At 40.8% G+C, this 13,273-nt stretch overlaps 2 protein-coding genes across 3 annotated transcripts in view; both read right to left on the bottom strand.

Moving 5' to 3' along the window:
• Positions 1-1,268: 1,268 nt before the first annotated feature.
• dynlt2b (dynein light chain Tctex-type 2B) lies at positions 1,269-4,369 on the bottom strand. 2 transcript variants are annotated; one of them, XM_080430002.1, is made up of 5 exons: positions 4,222-4,369; positions 3,354-3,487; positions 3,151-3,220; positions 2,110-2,173; positions 1,269-1,623 (listed from the first exon to the last, which is right to left on the bottom strand). In XM_080430002.1, the coding sequence occupies exons 1-5, from the start codon at positions 4,278-4,280 to the stop codon at positions 1,576-1,578; spliced, it is 375 nt and encodes a 124-aa protein (XP_080286128.1). In that variant the 5' UTR covers positions 4,281-4,369; the 3' UTR covers positions 1,269-1,575. The 2 variants fall into 2 exon arrangements, with proteins under 2 accessions (XP_080286128.1, XP_080286127.1); XM_080430001.1 differs by having other exon boundaries at positions 1,269-1,618.
• Positions 4,370-8,629: 4,260 nt separating this feature from the next.
• LOC308086970 (uncharacterized protein) overlaps positions 8,630-13,273 on the bottom strand; it is a gene marked incomplete at its 3' end in the record, with an annotated part of 42,192 nt that continues 37,548 nt past the window's right edge. The window contains exons 20-24 of the mRNA XM_080430611.1: positions 12,902-12,971; positions 12,181-12,319; positions 11,430-11,620; positions 10,007-10,114; positions 8,630-8,925 (exon numbers count right to left, since the gene is read on the bottom strand). Coding sequence (XP_080286737.1) covers positions 8,630-8,925; positions 10,007-10,114; positions 11,430-11,620; positions 12,181-12,319; positions 12,902-12,971 — 804 coding nt within the window. The remainder of the gene's footprint in view (positions 8,926-10,006; positions 10,115-11,429; positions 11,621-12,180; positions 12,320-12,901; positions 12,972-13,273) is intronic.

Genomic DNA, 13,273 nt, shown 5'->3' with positions numbered 1-13,273 from the left:
TCTGTAGAAGCAACACTAGAGGGAGCCACAAGCCAGGCTTGTGCACAAGCATATATTGCCGCGACCACACACACACGTGCGCGCGTGTGTGACCGGCTTCGAGTGCTATCAATGCATTGAATGGGGAAATAGGCGAGTTTATTAGACCTTTCAATGGGCGAAATAGGCTACTACCTACCCGCGATTTATCAGACCATTCATTCAGGAGCTACTGACCTACTTGGAGGCGGAGCAGTCCGCACAACAATATTTACGATTCTGTGCCTATCGGTACATAACTCAAACGGCGCTGAGTAGGCACAGGCGAACGTCACACCGTTCAGGACGGCAACTCGGTCGCCTTAGCTCCCTCTGTGGTCCTTCACGGGGTGACAGTTCGCCTGTGACTGCGCGCCTCCGTCAGGGTCCAAAACCAAAAGCGAAACCTAAACTGAACTATTAAGTCATGTCAGTTGGTAGGTTAGTATGTCTTGATAACACCCAATGAATGGTCTGATAAATCGTGGGTAGGTAAGTAGGTCGCCTATTTCGCCCATTCAAAGGTCTAATAAACTCGCCTATTTCCCCATTCAATGCAGATAGCATTCGAATCAGGTGGACTGTTAAGATACTTTTATTGTGTTCTGCTGGCTTTTGTTTTAGTTTCTCCCTGACACACACACACACACACACACACACACACACACACACACACACACACACACACACACACACACACACACACACACACACGGAGGAGGAGAAGGAGAAGGAGGAGGAGCTCCTCCTCCTCGCGAGCCTCGCTAATAAACCCTGTCTCGAAAAGCCCCGCATCGCCCCGAAGCCCCGTGCCTAAAAACGAGCGCTCTGTCTTCAATCGTACTGGTTCTCCAAACGTACTGTGACATATATATGTATTCAAATGGGTTAAAATCATCCTCCAAACACACCTCTTCAGATATGCCATCTCTATTGTAATTCCCATTTTTACCATTCTAATTGAATATTTTACATGTTTTAAGTGACTTTGAGTACCTTGAAAAGCGCTATTCTCATTCTCATTATTATTACAACATGCTGAACTCCATTAAATAAAGAATACAACTGGGTGCTCAATCCAACAAAAATACACAATCAACAACATTCGAGGACAGCACTCCCAATAATTTTAATTTGCACGACTGTTTCAGGCAAGGCACCCCTTCTGAAAAAGACCATTATGCCCAATTTGTATGTGCAGAATTAGAATTATTATTGGATACATTCAAGCATGACAGGACAAATGTACATACTGTAAATACAAATTGTTTAATCAAAATAGAAATCTTCATTACAGTCACATATGTGTACAATAGCTTTTAACTCATTGTCACAGTCATGTTGTAAAACTAATTTATTTTCATGTATTATACAAAAAAAAAACTAAGGGTCATCATTGGAATGCACCTCAGCATCATTACAACATGTTTAGGATCAAAGGGAAACCAAAGGGACCACTATTAATGTTGGATGACGCTGGCCTCTGAGCAGCATCATTAAGCATCCTGTAATCTTCATCAGACTGACAAACTCTACCACCTCACTGTCCTTTGTTCCTCAGTAATAATAGCATCCGAAAGCAGCCGCCATGCAGAACAAACTGTCCTGAGGAGGCAAAGCAAAAATCAATTAACGAGTCATTCAAATACATTATCCAGTTGAACAGACAACAACTTGAAAAGGTGCCCCTGGTATTATTACAGACTCTAGCCATGGACTGTTTCAGAGATGCTACCGCATGGCAAACAGTTCTGCATCTTCAAGACCCATACAGTACCAGTAGGCTCCGAAACAGATACTTCTCAGAGACAACACACAACCAGTTTATGAACAATTTGCATTGCCACTTTTATAAAGTCCACTATAGACTTGTTGCCTGTCTGCCTAGTACTGCATAGCACCCCTCGCACATCTACTATATTATTTATTTTAAACACACCACACAGACACCTGACTGTATCAAGATTGCACAGACAAACATACAGTTGTTGCTACAGTACAATGTTGAGGATCCGAAACCAAAGGATTTTACTCTTGTTTAACACTGACAAACAAAGATAGATGAAACAAATAAAAATCTTGAATCCTTACGTTCATGAAAATGTCTTCTGCATAGCTGTCTGTATCGGCATCCCAGAAACACCTTGAAGCCATCCTGGTGAAAAAAAACTAAGTATATTTTGATTCCAACATTGTGTCTTTTGAACATCAAAATACATAAAATTAGCAACCAGACATATTAGACAGGTAACAAATGAAAAAACTGAATACATGGAAAAACTAAAAGGAATATTTATTAAAAAAAAGGAATATAGATGATTCCAGGTGTACTGTATGATAGAATTTAACTATGTGCGGCGTACACCAAGAGAACAGCATAGGCCTGAATGCTTGACCCATACAGTGAGGGTGGCTCTGTTATGCTGTGGGGGACATTTCCCTGGCATGGTTTGGGTCCCTTAGAGGTAAGGGTTCCCAAACCTTTTAGGCCGTAACCCCCCCCAAAAAAAACATATTTGAACTGAGGACCCCCCCACCCCCTGTCAAGCACTTGGAATTGTAGGAGTTGAGGCATTACATTTACTTTGACTCTCGGTTCCACAGATGAATATTGTGAAAATAGTCAATCTACAAGTTCACAACGCCTCGAGTTGAAAAGCGTCTTTAAGTTGAAATCTAACCAAACCTGGCGTGGACATTCTATTCTTCAATGCAACGAGCATCTATTGTTTCAGTCTGCCCAAGAGTGACTCACACAAATGGGAAAATGGGTTTTTAACAAAAGCATATGTCCAGTCTTTTCCAATACTTTATATACTGTACAGTAATAGTGCACTTATTTTCTCACCATCATACATCCGTATTGTAACTTGTCGCTCACTCCCAATACGATCTCAACACGACAATATTAAAACTATATATATAAAAATAAATGCAGCCCAACAAAGTTAAACAAGCCCAGTCAAAAAGGTTTGCCTTTCTCTCATCAGAAACATCATGGACTTAAATAACCTGCCCTTATCATACAGTATACCCTCTAGTAGTGACTCAGAGGAATATACACTAAAACATAATTCAAATATATGGCTCTGACAGTTGAATGACACTTGTTTGTAGCAGCACTTCACTTACTTGACTCCCTGACCTCGTTGCTCTCCGATGGCCACTTGTACCACAAGCTTGTATCTGTCAAGACCCACACCTGTGATGAGAAGAGATGACATGAAAGTGTGACCGTTGACAAGGTGTGTGTGTGTGTGTGTGTGTGTGTGTGTGTGTGTGTGTGAGACAGACAGACAGACAGACAGACAGGCAGGACATGTGTGATGTCTCACTCTTCAGTTTGTTCTTAATGCTGTCTGCCAGGGTCCTGGACAGCCCTGGAACCTCTTCTGGGTCATACTGAAGCCCAGTGAGTTGCTCACGCAGGATTTCACGAATACACTCCTTCACAATGGCTGGTTTAAACCTATAGGGTGATTGAGTAACAATGGTGACGTTAACAGACGTCAACACACACACACACACACACCACATGCACGCACGCACGCACGCACGCACACACACACACACAATTTTGTATTACTATACTTTTGAGGACATCAACCTTTTTGGACATTTAATTGTTTTATATATTTTGCCATTTTTAACTTTAAGGCTGAAGCTGAAAAATAGCAGATCAATAAGCAATTTTTTGGACCAGGAAAATGGTCCTCACAACTTAGAATTCTCATATTCTACTATACTTGTGGGGGACAGCTGGCCCTCACAAGTATGGACACACACACACACACACACACACTTTAAAATCCCAACGTTGTGACATAGCCTATCGGTCAAATTACCCTTGACATGACGTTCTGTATAGTAGTGTGTATATCTGTCTATCTCTTATATGTCATCATGATTTGTGTGCATGGGGATCTCATTTTAAACAAGCTTAGTGCTTTATATTAGTCTTCCAGTTAAGTAGACCTTGTATTGTGAATGTGTACTTCCGTGTACTGTTGTTCTCATGTCTTACTAAATAAAGTACATCAATCAATCAATAAGGGCTAAATTAATGTGTTCAGGGATATATTAAAGCCTGTATATCTAAACTGTGCGATACGTGTGAATGGAACATGAATTAGAGTTACTTGATCATTAGCAAGCAGGCTAACACAACTCTAACTCTAATCTCGAGTACTTTGAACAGCTTACTTGTTGTGGTAATTAGGTCTTATAAGGTATGTGTTTCCCCCGGTGTCTCCGCCCTCCATAGCTTGCTAAGAAACATTAGAATCCAGACAAATGTATGAGAAGTCTGTCGGCTTGCCTGGCTAACAAGAAGTTAGCTAACGTTAGCTCATCTCTGCAGATGCAGACATGTGTTACCATGGCGACGCTGTGTCGTCATTTCTCCTTTTCAAAATAAAATAAAATAATGTTTTTTATTGTGTCTAAAAATAATGTAAACCTATTTTAGGGACGATGTTTTTAGGTCACAAATACAAACGCATACACGTGTCGGTTCAACTGTTTCAATCCAAAGAATGTTGCATGAACCATTCATATCCTTCAGTTGGAATTAAACCAGGCATGAATAAAATAATATCTGTTTCCATTTAAACTGGCAAATGAGCCTTATGACATGAGTTTTTAATAATGATTTATAGGCCCATTTTGAGGAGGGGGGGGTGCTGCATGCTATTTTCCCTTTGATTAGGACAAAAATGAATGAACCCCCTGTGCCATGCCATTTTGCCATTTTGAATTACAGTTACAATTAGCTGTTTTTGCCAGATAGACGTGAAAAAAATATTATTATTAATGGTGAAGTATTAATGTCAATCAGTATATGTTTTTCTTGAGTATTCCAGTTAATTCCAGCCCTGCCATAAACATCATCATGTTTTTGTTTTGATTTAACACCACTAGATGGCGGTGACGAGCGCAGTATGACGTAATGTCTCTCATAGATAAAAGCCCAACTAGTCCCTGTATTTCTTGCCGGGCGCAGTGGCGTGCGCCTGTAATCCAAGTTACTGGGAGGCTGAGGCTGGCGGATCGTTTGAGCTCAGGGGTTCTGAGCTGCAGTGGACTATGTCGATCGGGTGTCCGCACTAAGTTCGGTATCGATATGGAGCTCCTGGGGGAGCCCGGGACCACCAGGTTGTCTAAGGAGGGGCGAACCGGCCCAGGCCGGAAACGGAGCAGGTCAAAGCCCCCGTGCCGCTCAGTAGTGGGTTCGCGCCTGTGAATAGACACTGCAGTGCAGCCTGAGTAATACAGCGAGACCCAGTCTTTTTTGACGGTGGTTCTCAAACCTTTTTTTCTAAATCCCATAACGGTTGTCAAATTTGACCCTGTCAAATGGAAACTTGTCTTCACAGGTCCATTTGGTACCGGTAATAGGTCAGAGTTACAGACCTCGAAAAGGTCCATTTGGATCCCCTTCAATTTTAGGAACCCTGATCTGAGAGTCCCTGGACCTTGACAACCACCGTTTTATGCCCCCTTTTCAACAAAGTTGTTTTCAGTCCTTGTTGACAACTATAACAAGTTGTATAATAATAATAAACTTTATTTATATAGCACCTTTTCATAGTAGATGTATGCTTGTCTCTGCTGATAAATAATATCATCATAATAACCTACTGTGTACAGATTTCTGTTAAAAAAAAATAAGAAGATTCTGAACGGTTTTGTGTTCAGAATTATACTTATTTCAAATATATAATGTAAATAACCATATAAACATGTTGTGGACTGTATGGTCTACACTGCCTCCTATTGGAACAGAAGGGTAAAACAACAGACTTGAGATGTATAATGTCCCTAGCTGCCCAGTGGGTGTCGCTATTTAACAACATATCAAGGTGGGCTTTTCACAGTCAACGGTTCTCTCTCTGTATACTGTATACTGTACACTACATGTTTGTTATACATCAGGCTGATACTCTTCTTGCACTTTAATGTCTATATTATAAATAGTACAGCTGCTATGCTCATACACCAAAAGCCTACTATCTCCCCCGGCTTAGAATAGTATAGAATAGGATTGTACTTTTACTCAAGTCAAGTAACATTTTGAACACAGGCCTAAAAAGTATTTCTACATTGTGGTATTGCTACTTTTACTTTTACTTTTACTTTTTGTAAAATATCTGAGTACTTCTTCCACCACTGCTTGAGCTCTGCTGCGATGGCACTTTGTAACGTTGTAGAACACTGTTTGAAGATTTAAATCCAGTGTTCTCCACCACTGAAAAGGCTTGCATGTCACGAGACTGCGCTCGTTATTTCTTGAGCGCGACCCGCGAGTTGAATTATGTGTGCGCGGAATGTACAGGAAAACAACGACGCATGGCTACCCTTCGACCAGCGTTGCCAGGTTTTGTGAGAGAAACAAGCAACCAGGTCTATGAAAAGAAGTCCAAAATAAGCGACTAGGGCAGTTCAGTCAAACTTTATTGTCGAATGTTGTTTTAGAGCAGTGGTTCACCAACATTCTCATGTCAAGGACCCCCAATATATTCAAGCGACTTTACAGAAAAACAAGCCCGAAGTAGCTTATAATGAGCAGACTTGGCAACACTGCCTTGGACGCACTGCTCTAGTCTACACTACACAAATTCTGTCAAATGTCGATGGCTGCCCGTCTGCCACCGGGCCCACCCCGCGATCGACTTAGAAGGCTTTGATGATCTACCTGTAGATCGTAATCGACTGGTTGGTTACCCCTGGGCTAGTGGTTAACCAGAAACCAGCAGTTATTATGTGCTCAGCTGAGAACAGGTATCCTGCCTCTTACTATATTTACTATACTATATTTACTATATATATTTAATTAAATGTATGAGAATACACAGGACCTCAATGGAAATAAGCCCTGGGCTTATTGGGTTATCCTTTTAGCATTTGTTTGTATAAATCTGTGCCACCGTGCCTTTTTTTTTTACAAACTGTTAATAAAGTATTCAATCAATCAAAAACGAGAGATACAAATATCTGATTTCTGGAGTCAGCTTGCTTTTTTTCCCCTCACTCTCTCCAGCTGTGCTAGCACCCTTGACATCGAGATATGGTGTTATATGACACAGGGTCAGTTGGAAATATTCTTTATTTAAAATAATTTAAAACATTGTCATTGAAAATTTTCATATAAATAAGCAGTAGACTTGCAGTGCAGCAGGAAGTGATGACATGTGTTGAGATCCATGTTACAATAACAATGCTTCAGTGTACAGGGAATCCTTAACGGGTACCTACATATTGGACATAGACATGGTTCTCTGGCAGTGTAAAAATGTGCAACAATACAGTGGTAGATAAAAGCATGAACACAAAACATGACATTAGCTAAGAGAGGAGCTAGAAGCTGAAGACTCAAGGGAATCCTTGCTTGACACATTGGCATTATACATATATATATGGTTCTGATCTGACAAGGGCAACATGCGCATAATTTCTAATTACTTTGGCGGCCAAATTACACCTTGTAAAATACTTGAGTTATGGATCTAATATATGACATTCCATGGCCTTGTGTTGAGATTTTATGAAAATAGTGAATTGAGTCATTGCAGACATACATGATACATACTCATTTTGCAATCGTTTTGTGGCTCAACTAATTTGTGAAAACTGAAGAATGACGGTGTAGAAACAAGAGAATACTCTGACATAGTTAAATCTTTACAACACTCAAGGTTAAACTTCAGCCATGTGTAAGACAGGCTTTTACATGTGTGGCTGAAGTTATACCTTTAAAATATATGAAGGCACCCCTTCACCTGTTTTTTTTACGTTCTATTGTCAGAATGATAATATAAAATGTGATATTTATACGATTTCCCAGTGCATACATGCAGTCCATTTAACGTTTGAGCTCACCCTCAGAGGCTATGGAAAAACTTCAGCCAGCCTAAATAAAGCGCATCGTCCGGCAGGGATAGCAGGCACGTTTTTGTGTCAGGCTGGCATCATTTTCCCAGCTCCGGACACACAGTAGCCTACGCATTGGAAGGTTTTTGCTTAGTTTTTCTCGTTGTTTATTTTTCATGTCGTCCTCACTGTAGCACTTTTTGGCGAGATACGTGTAGCCCTTAAACTAAAGGCGCTGTAAGTTATATATATATATATATATATATATATATATATATATATATATATATATATATATATAGAGCTGGAGGAGAGACAGTCAGACCCCTGTTCTGAAGAGACACTCTATATAGAAATGATTACTGTTTAACTGCTTTAACTAGGTTTTAACCAACAACAACAAAAATATCGTCTCTGTCGGGTGGAAACCTCAATATGTCCAAAACTGACTTTTCAGCATTCAAATTCAAAAATAGCAAAAGTAGCAGATCTACAAGCTCAAAATGTGTCTCGAGTTTCAAGCCTGTGGATCTGCTACTTCTGATGCTTTTGTGTGACGCTGTAGTATGATCAAGCAGGGCATTCATTTACAAAAAAACACAACAAGTTAGAATATGGAGATAACAGGTTTCTGCCCGACAGCAACTATATATATATATATATCACTTATAGCACCTTTAACTCATTTCAGAAGTTCACAATAAATCACAGTGCCAGAGTCTCTGTAGCAGCATCTCTGCCCTCAGAGGGAGGACAGGGTCAGGAGAGCAGACAGAAGGCCCACCAGGAGCAGCAGGTGACTGGAGTGGATGGAAGCAGCGTGGTCGGGAGCGGTAGTGGGAGCGGGAGGGTCCAGCGAGCAGTTCTCATAGGGCTCCAGACAGGCTGCGTAGGCCATGGCGTGGGCAATGTAGTTCTGCTCCTGGACGCCGTGGAAGAGGTGGGCCATGGGGCCCTTGGCGAAGATGGCAACATCTTCCGAACCATGGGTCTCTGATTTCAGCGGGACAGCTGACGGCTGATGGTAGTCCTTATCGGCTGGTGGAGGAAAAGGAGGGGAGGTTAGAAGAGAAAAATACGTTTAGTCTAAATCAGTGGTTCTCAACCAGTGGTCCGGGGACCACCGGTGGTCCTTGAGGGGGTTCCAGGTGGTCCCCAGCTAAATGATGGAGAGTTGGTAACCAAATGGACCCTTATAAACCTTTAATTCTTGTGAGAGTGTAAAATGAAACCAAATGGACCCTTACAGGTCCATTTCGTTTCATTTTACGCTCTGCATCTGCATTACTTAATTAAAGAATTGTTATTTTGATCAGCGTTTGCCTGTCATCTCTCCTTTTGGTACCAACATCAATACAGCATGGAATTGTGGACAAAATCTTATCCAACGATAACTAAATATTCTAAGTTTTGGGTCTGAGAGTGAGAGGCTAAATCTCATCTAATGGTCGTCCGTGGCTCAAATGCCGAATAAATAATGGACCTTGATATGAAAAGGGTTGAAAACCACTGGTCTAAATGGTGGTGCATCCATTGAGTCATAGCCTTGTAGCTTAGCCATTTAAGCTCTATTTTCTACTACTGTCTAAGCTACTGTAGCCTATATGAATATAGCAGATCTATAAACTTGGACGGTTGCAAAAGCCCCAAATAGCAGGGACCTACAAAGATTCCATGAATTAAAACACTGCTGCTGTCGGGTGGAAACTTCATATGTCCAAAACCATAACTTTTCAGGAAATGGAAAGAAAACTCTCAGAAATAGTGAAATACAAGCTCACAATGCGTCGTGCAATGCATTGTGAGCTTGTAGATCTTCTATCTTCACTACATTTGCTTGACACTCTCGTATGATAAAGTAAGGCATTAAATGACAAAAAACATAAAAAGTTGAAATATGGAGATATATGGTTTTCTCCTGTCAACAACGACATAATGTATTGTTTAATAGCTATTGTCGTTCTGGAATACAAATCATGTCATACTTTATGTCATCATTTCGTCCATATTCCAAGTGTCTGCAGCTGTCCAGTTTCCCCAGAAGATGGTGGTATTTTACTATTCAATTTTATTTTCATCCACTATAATGCTCTACCATATGAAACTGAAGGAGACTTACATGAAATGCTTTCATTCACATCTGGCCGGGGCACCTCGTACCCTGGTCCGTTTCCATAGAGGGCGTTGGTAAACTGCTTGCCATCTTCGGCCTTAGAACGAGACACACCTTGAAAACAGAAGACCTTAAGATCAGTGGTTGATTCAAAGTTTGAGCATCAGACTCACTTCCATTGACAAAAAAAACCCTCAGTTTTATAACTGACAGCATATTATTATTAAACCACTATTTACAGTCAGCCACATTCACTGCACGTACGTACAGTATGACATGATCTCACTCTCCTCACCCATTTGAAACTTGCTTTGTTACTAACAGGACTTACTGTCTTTTTGTTTAGCATTACAGCACCGCATGCCACCATACACGTTTTGTGGCTTAATGTAGTTTGTAAATACATTCCTTGTTTGACTGTGTCTCCAAAGTTTGTCACATCTTTCAGCCGGTTAGTGTCGTGTTGCTTAATCGTACATTTCCCACACAGGCATGTTCAAACACACCACCAACTCCCAAATATCTTGTTTTATAAATGTGATTATAGTACTTATTATCCCTGGCAGTAGACCTATTATTTTTGCCCTTATGTGTGAGTCCGGTCCTAAGTTTTCTGTGTAGTTAAGACAAGTTGGTTAAAATGCAATCTTGAATATTTTGAAAGAAGTGAATGGACAGTGTTTATACTTTTACTGGGGGGAAAAGTCAAACAATGAGAGGGAGTCATTGTAGAGACATTTAGATGATGTAGTCAGTAAACTTAAACCACTTAAGCCCTATATAGTTCATTATATAGCAAATAACAAAAATAGCTGATCTACAAGCGCACAATGTGTTGTTTGGAGGTGATGCGTTGTGAGCTTTTACTATTTTCCCAAAATAGGAATGCCAGATTTAATGTGGTAAATATAATGATTTTGTTAAATTGTGATATTATCAAACATTTTAGACAGTCTACATTTCCCAAAAGTAAACACATGTATTTAATTCAGTCTGACCAGGATGAGGGATAAACCATAACCCTAATGGCCATAAAAATGAATGACCAGTGGGGTCAGGGTATCAAAAGTCATAGATCCTCCCACCCCCCAGCAAAACATAGGACCAGGGTTCGATTTGCTAAACATGAAGTAACAAAAAAAAGAAAAATAATTAGATGGTATTTTCTCTTTAAAACCTTGAAACATGTATTGTCATAGTGATACCAATAGAACTTAAAGTATACTATCGTTGCTGTTGGGCAGAACCCTCTTATCTCCTTATTTTAACTTGTGGTGTTCTTCTTCAGCCCACCCATCTGACCACTTAACAGCCTATCGCCTGCCGTATTAAGTGGTCAGATGGGTGGGCCGTGAACGCTTTCAAGATTTTCATGTGGGTCCTGATCCAAAAAGGTTGGGAACCACAGAATGTGTATCTTATTGTTTACCTAAAACTGAGTTTCCTCTGCTAGCATATCCTCCGAAGGCAAACACGTGGGAGTGGTCAGCAGTGACCACAGACAGGGTGTCCATCTCATTGGTCAGCTTGCCTGCGTGTTCAATTGCCTGGTCGAACTCAATCGCCTCGGTCAGCGCCCTCTTAGCTCTCCCGCCATGGTGACCGTGGTCAATTCTCCCCCTTGAAATTCAAACGGCAACCATTTAAAATCAATAACAGTCTTTCCCCCTAAACAATAAAAAAACATTTAATTTGTCACCTAAACTGACAAAATGTATGGCTTTACTGTATGTATCCTGAGCCCCCCTTCTTTAAAGGAATACAAGAATGCTCGCCCCAAAACACGCTCGCCCCGGGTCAAATCCGACGACCTCGAAACGGTCGCCTCCAGGTATTCCTAAAGATAACCTCAGTACAACTATGCCTAAACCTATCTTATTCCTAAACTTCACCTCAGTTAAACTGTGCCTAACCCTAAACTTATTCCTAACCTTAACCTCAGTAAAACAAATAGAAGAACCGCTGGTGGAGAGCGGTCCGCGAAAGAAATGGGGGAGAGTGTGTTTTGGGGCGAGCTTTCCAGTTACCCTTAAAATTGCCATGCTTTTGGAACATGCTATCATTTGTGTTTTTAAATGAATATCAAATTGTCAAATAAAATCTCCTAAATGGTTAAAGGAGATTTTTGGAATGAAGTCTAGTCCAAATTGTCTGATGCGGTGACCCAGGAAAACGGACACTCATCTTCCACAAACAGGAAGAATCCGTTAGGATTCTTGCTGAGGATCTGGATAGCTTTCTCCGTCATCTCAGTGAGGGAGGGGTCCATGCTAAGATCACGGTCCAGCTCATAATCGCAGTCTGATGGATCAAAGAGACCTGGAGACACAGAGAGAGAGAGAGAGATAGGAAGCCATTTACATGAGGAACTCTTAATTGTTCTGTTCCATGGGGATACATACAGCCAAACAGCTGCAGTGGAGAGAGGATAGAGGATTAATGGACATTCTTCTTGTGGTGCAACTTAATTGGTACAGCATGGCACGAACATTGCCAGGGTTGGAGTTCCATTTCCTTTGTAGACTAATGGGTAGAGTATATGGCATGGTTAGAAGTTAACCACTTTCAATAGGTGTCCCTTTTTCGGGCATTGTACAGTTATGTTACGTCTTTCATTTGTCTATCACTGTCTCTGTGCAAATATGGATTAAAGTACTCAGTCGCCACGACTGATTTCAGTCATTTGGATTTCATAGAAGCCAGCATGTCTTCTATGGAAGCATGTTGCACAGCCAAAATAGCCGATCTACAAGCTTGTAGATAAGCTATTTTCGGCATTTGGGGGGAGGGAGGGGGGGATTCTGCCTTTGTTGATTTCTTTATGCTGATACCACCAAGATTTGCTGCATATTTATTTGACTTAAAAACAGATTCTGATGAATATCACTACACGTTTCTTACCCATGAGGAAGTCAGTGTTCTCAGGATTGACAGCATCAAACTCAGTCTTATTCCACACATATTTGGCGTTCTGTAAGCCAGACAATGCAATAGTGATGGTTAAGGATTCAACTCCTCCTATAGCAACAAAACTGCAATGGGGTGATAAGAGCAATATGTGTGTTATTTGTTATTAATAATGAGCCAAAAAAGGCATTTGTGTCCATCATCATCATTCACAATAGTCTACAGCACGCTATGTCTTCATAATACTTTTTGTCTTTGTTTTTAACTAGACAGGCTGGCAAAAAGCAATTTTTGTTTACCTCCCACCTGTGAGCGGTAGACCAGTACACACAATGTCTGGTAACACTGGTCAATGGGCAGCTCCAC

Source organism: Gymnoscopelus braueri (assembly GCF_963280865.1).
Source record: "Gymnoscopelus braueri genome assembly, chromosome: 6".
NCBI classification, from domain to species: domain Eukaryota; kingdom Metazoa; phylum Chordata; class Actinopteri; order Myctophiformes; family Myctophidae; genus Gymnoscopelus; species Gymnoscopelus braueri.
The sequence above is the reverse complement of the archived record's forward strand: the minus strand, read 5'-3'. Positions and strand labels throughout refer to the sequence as shown.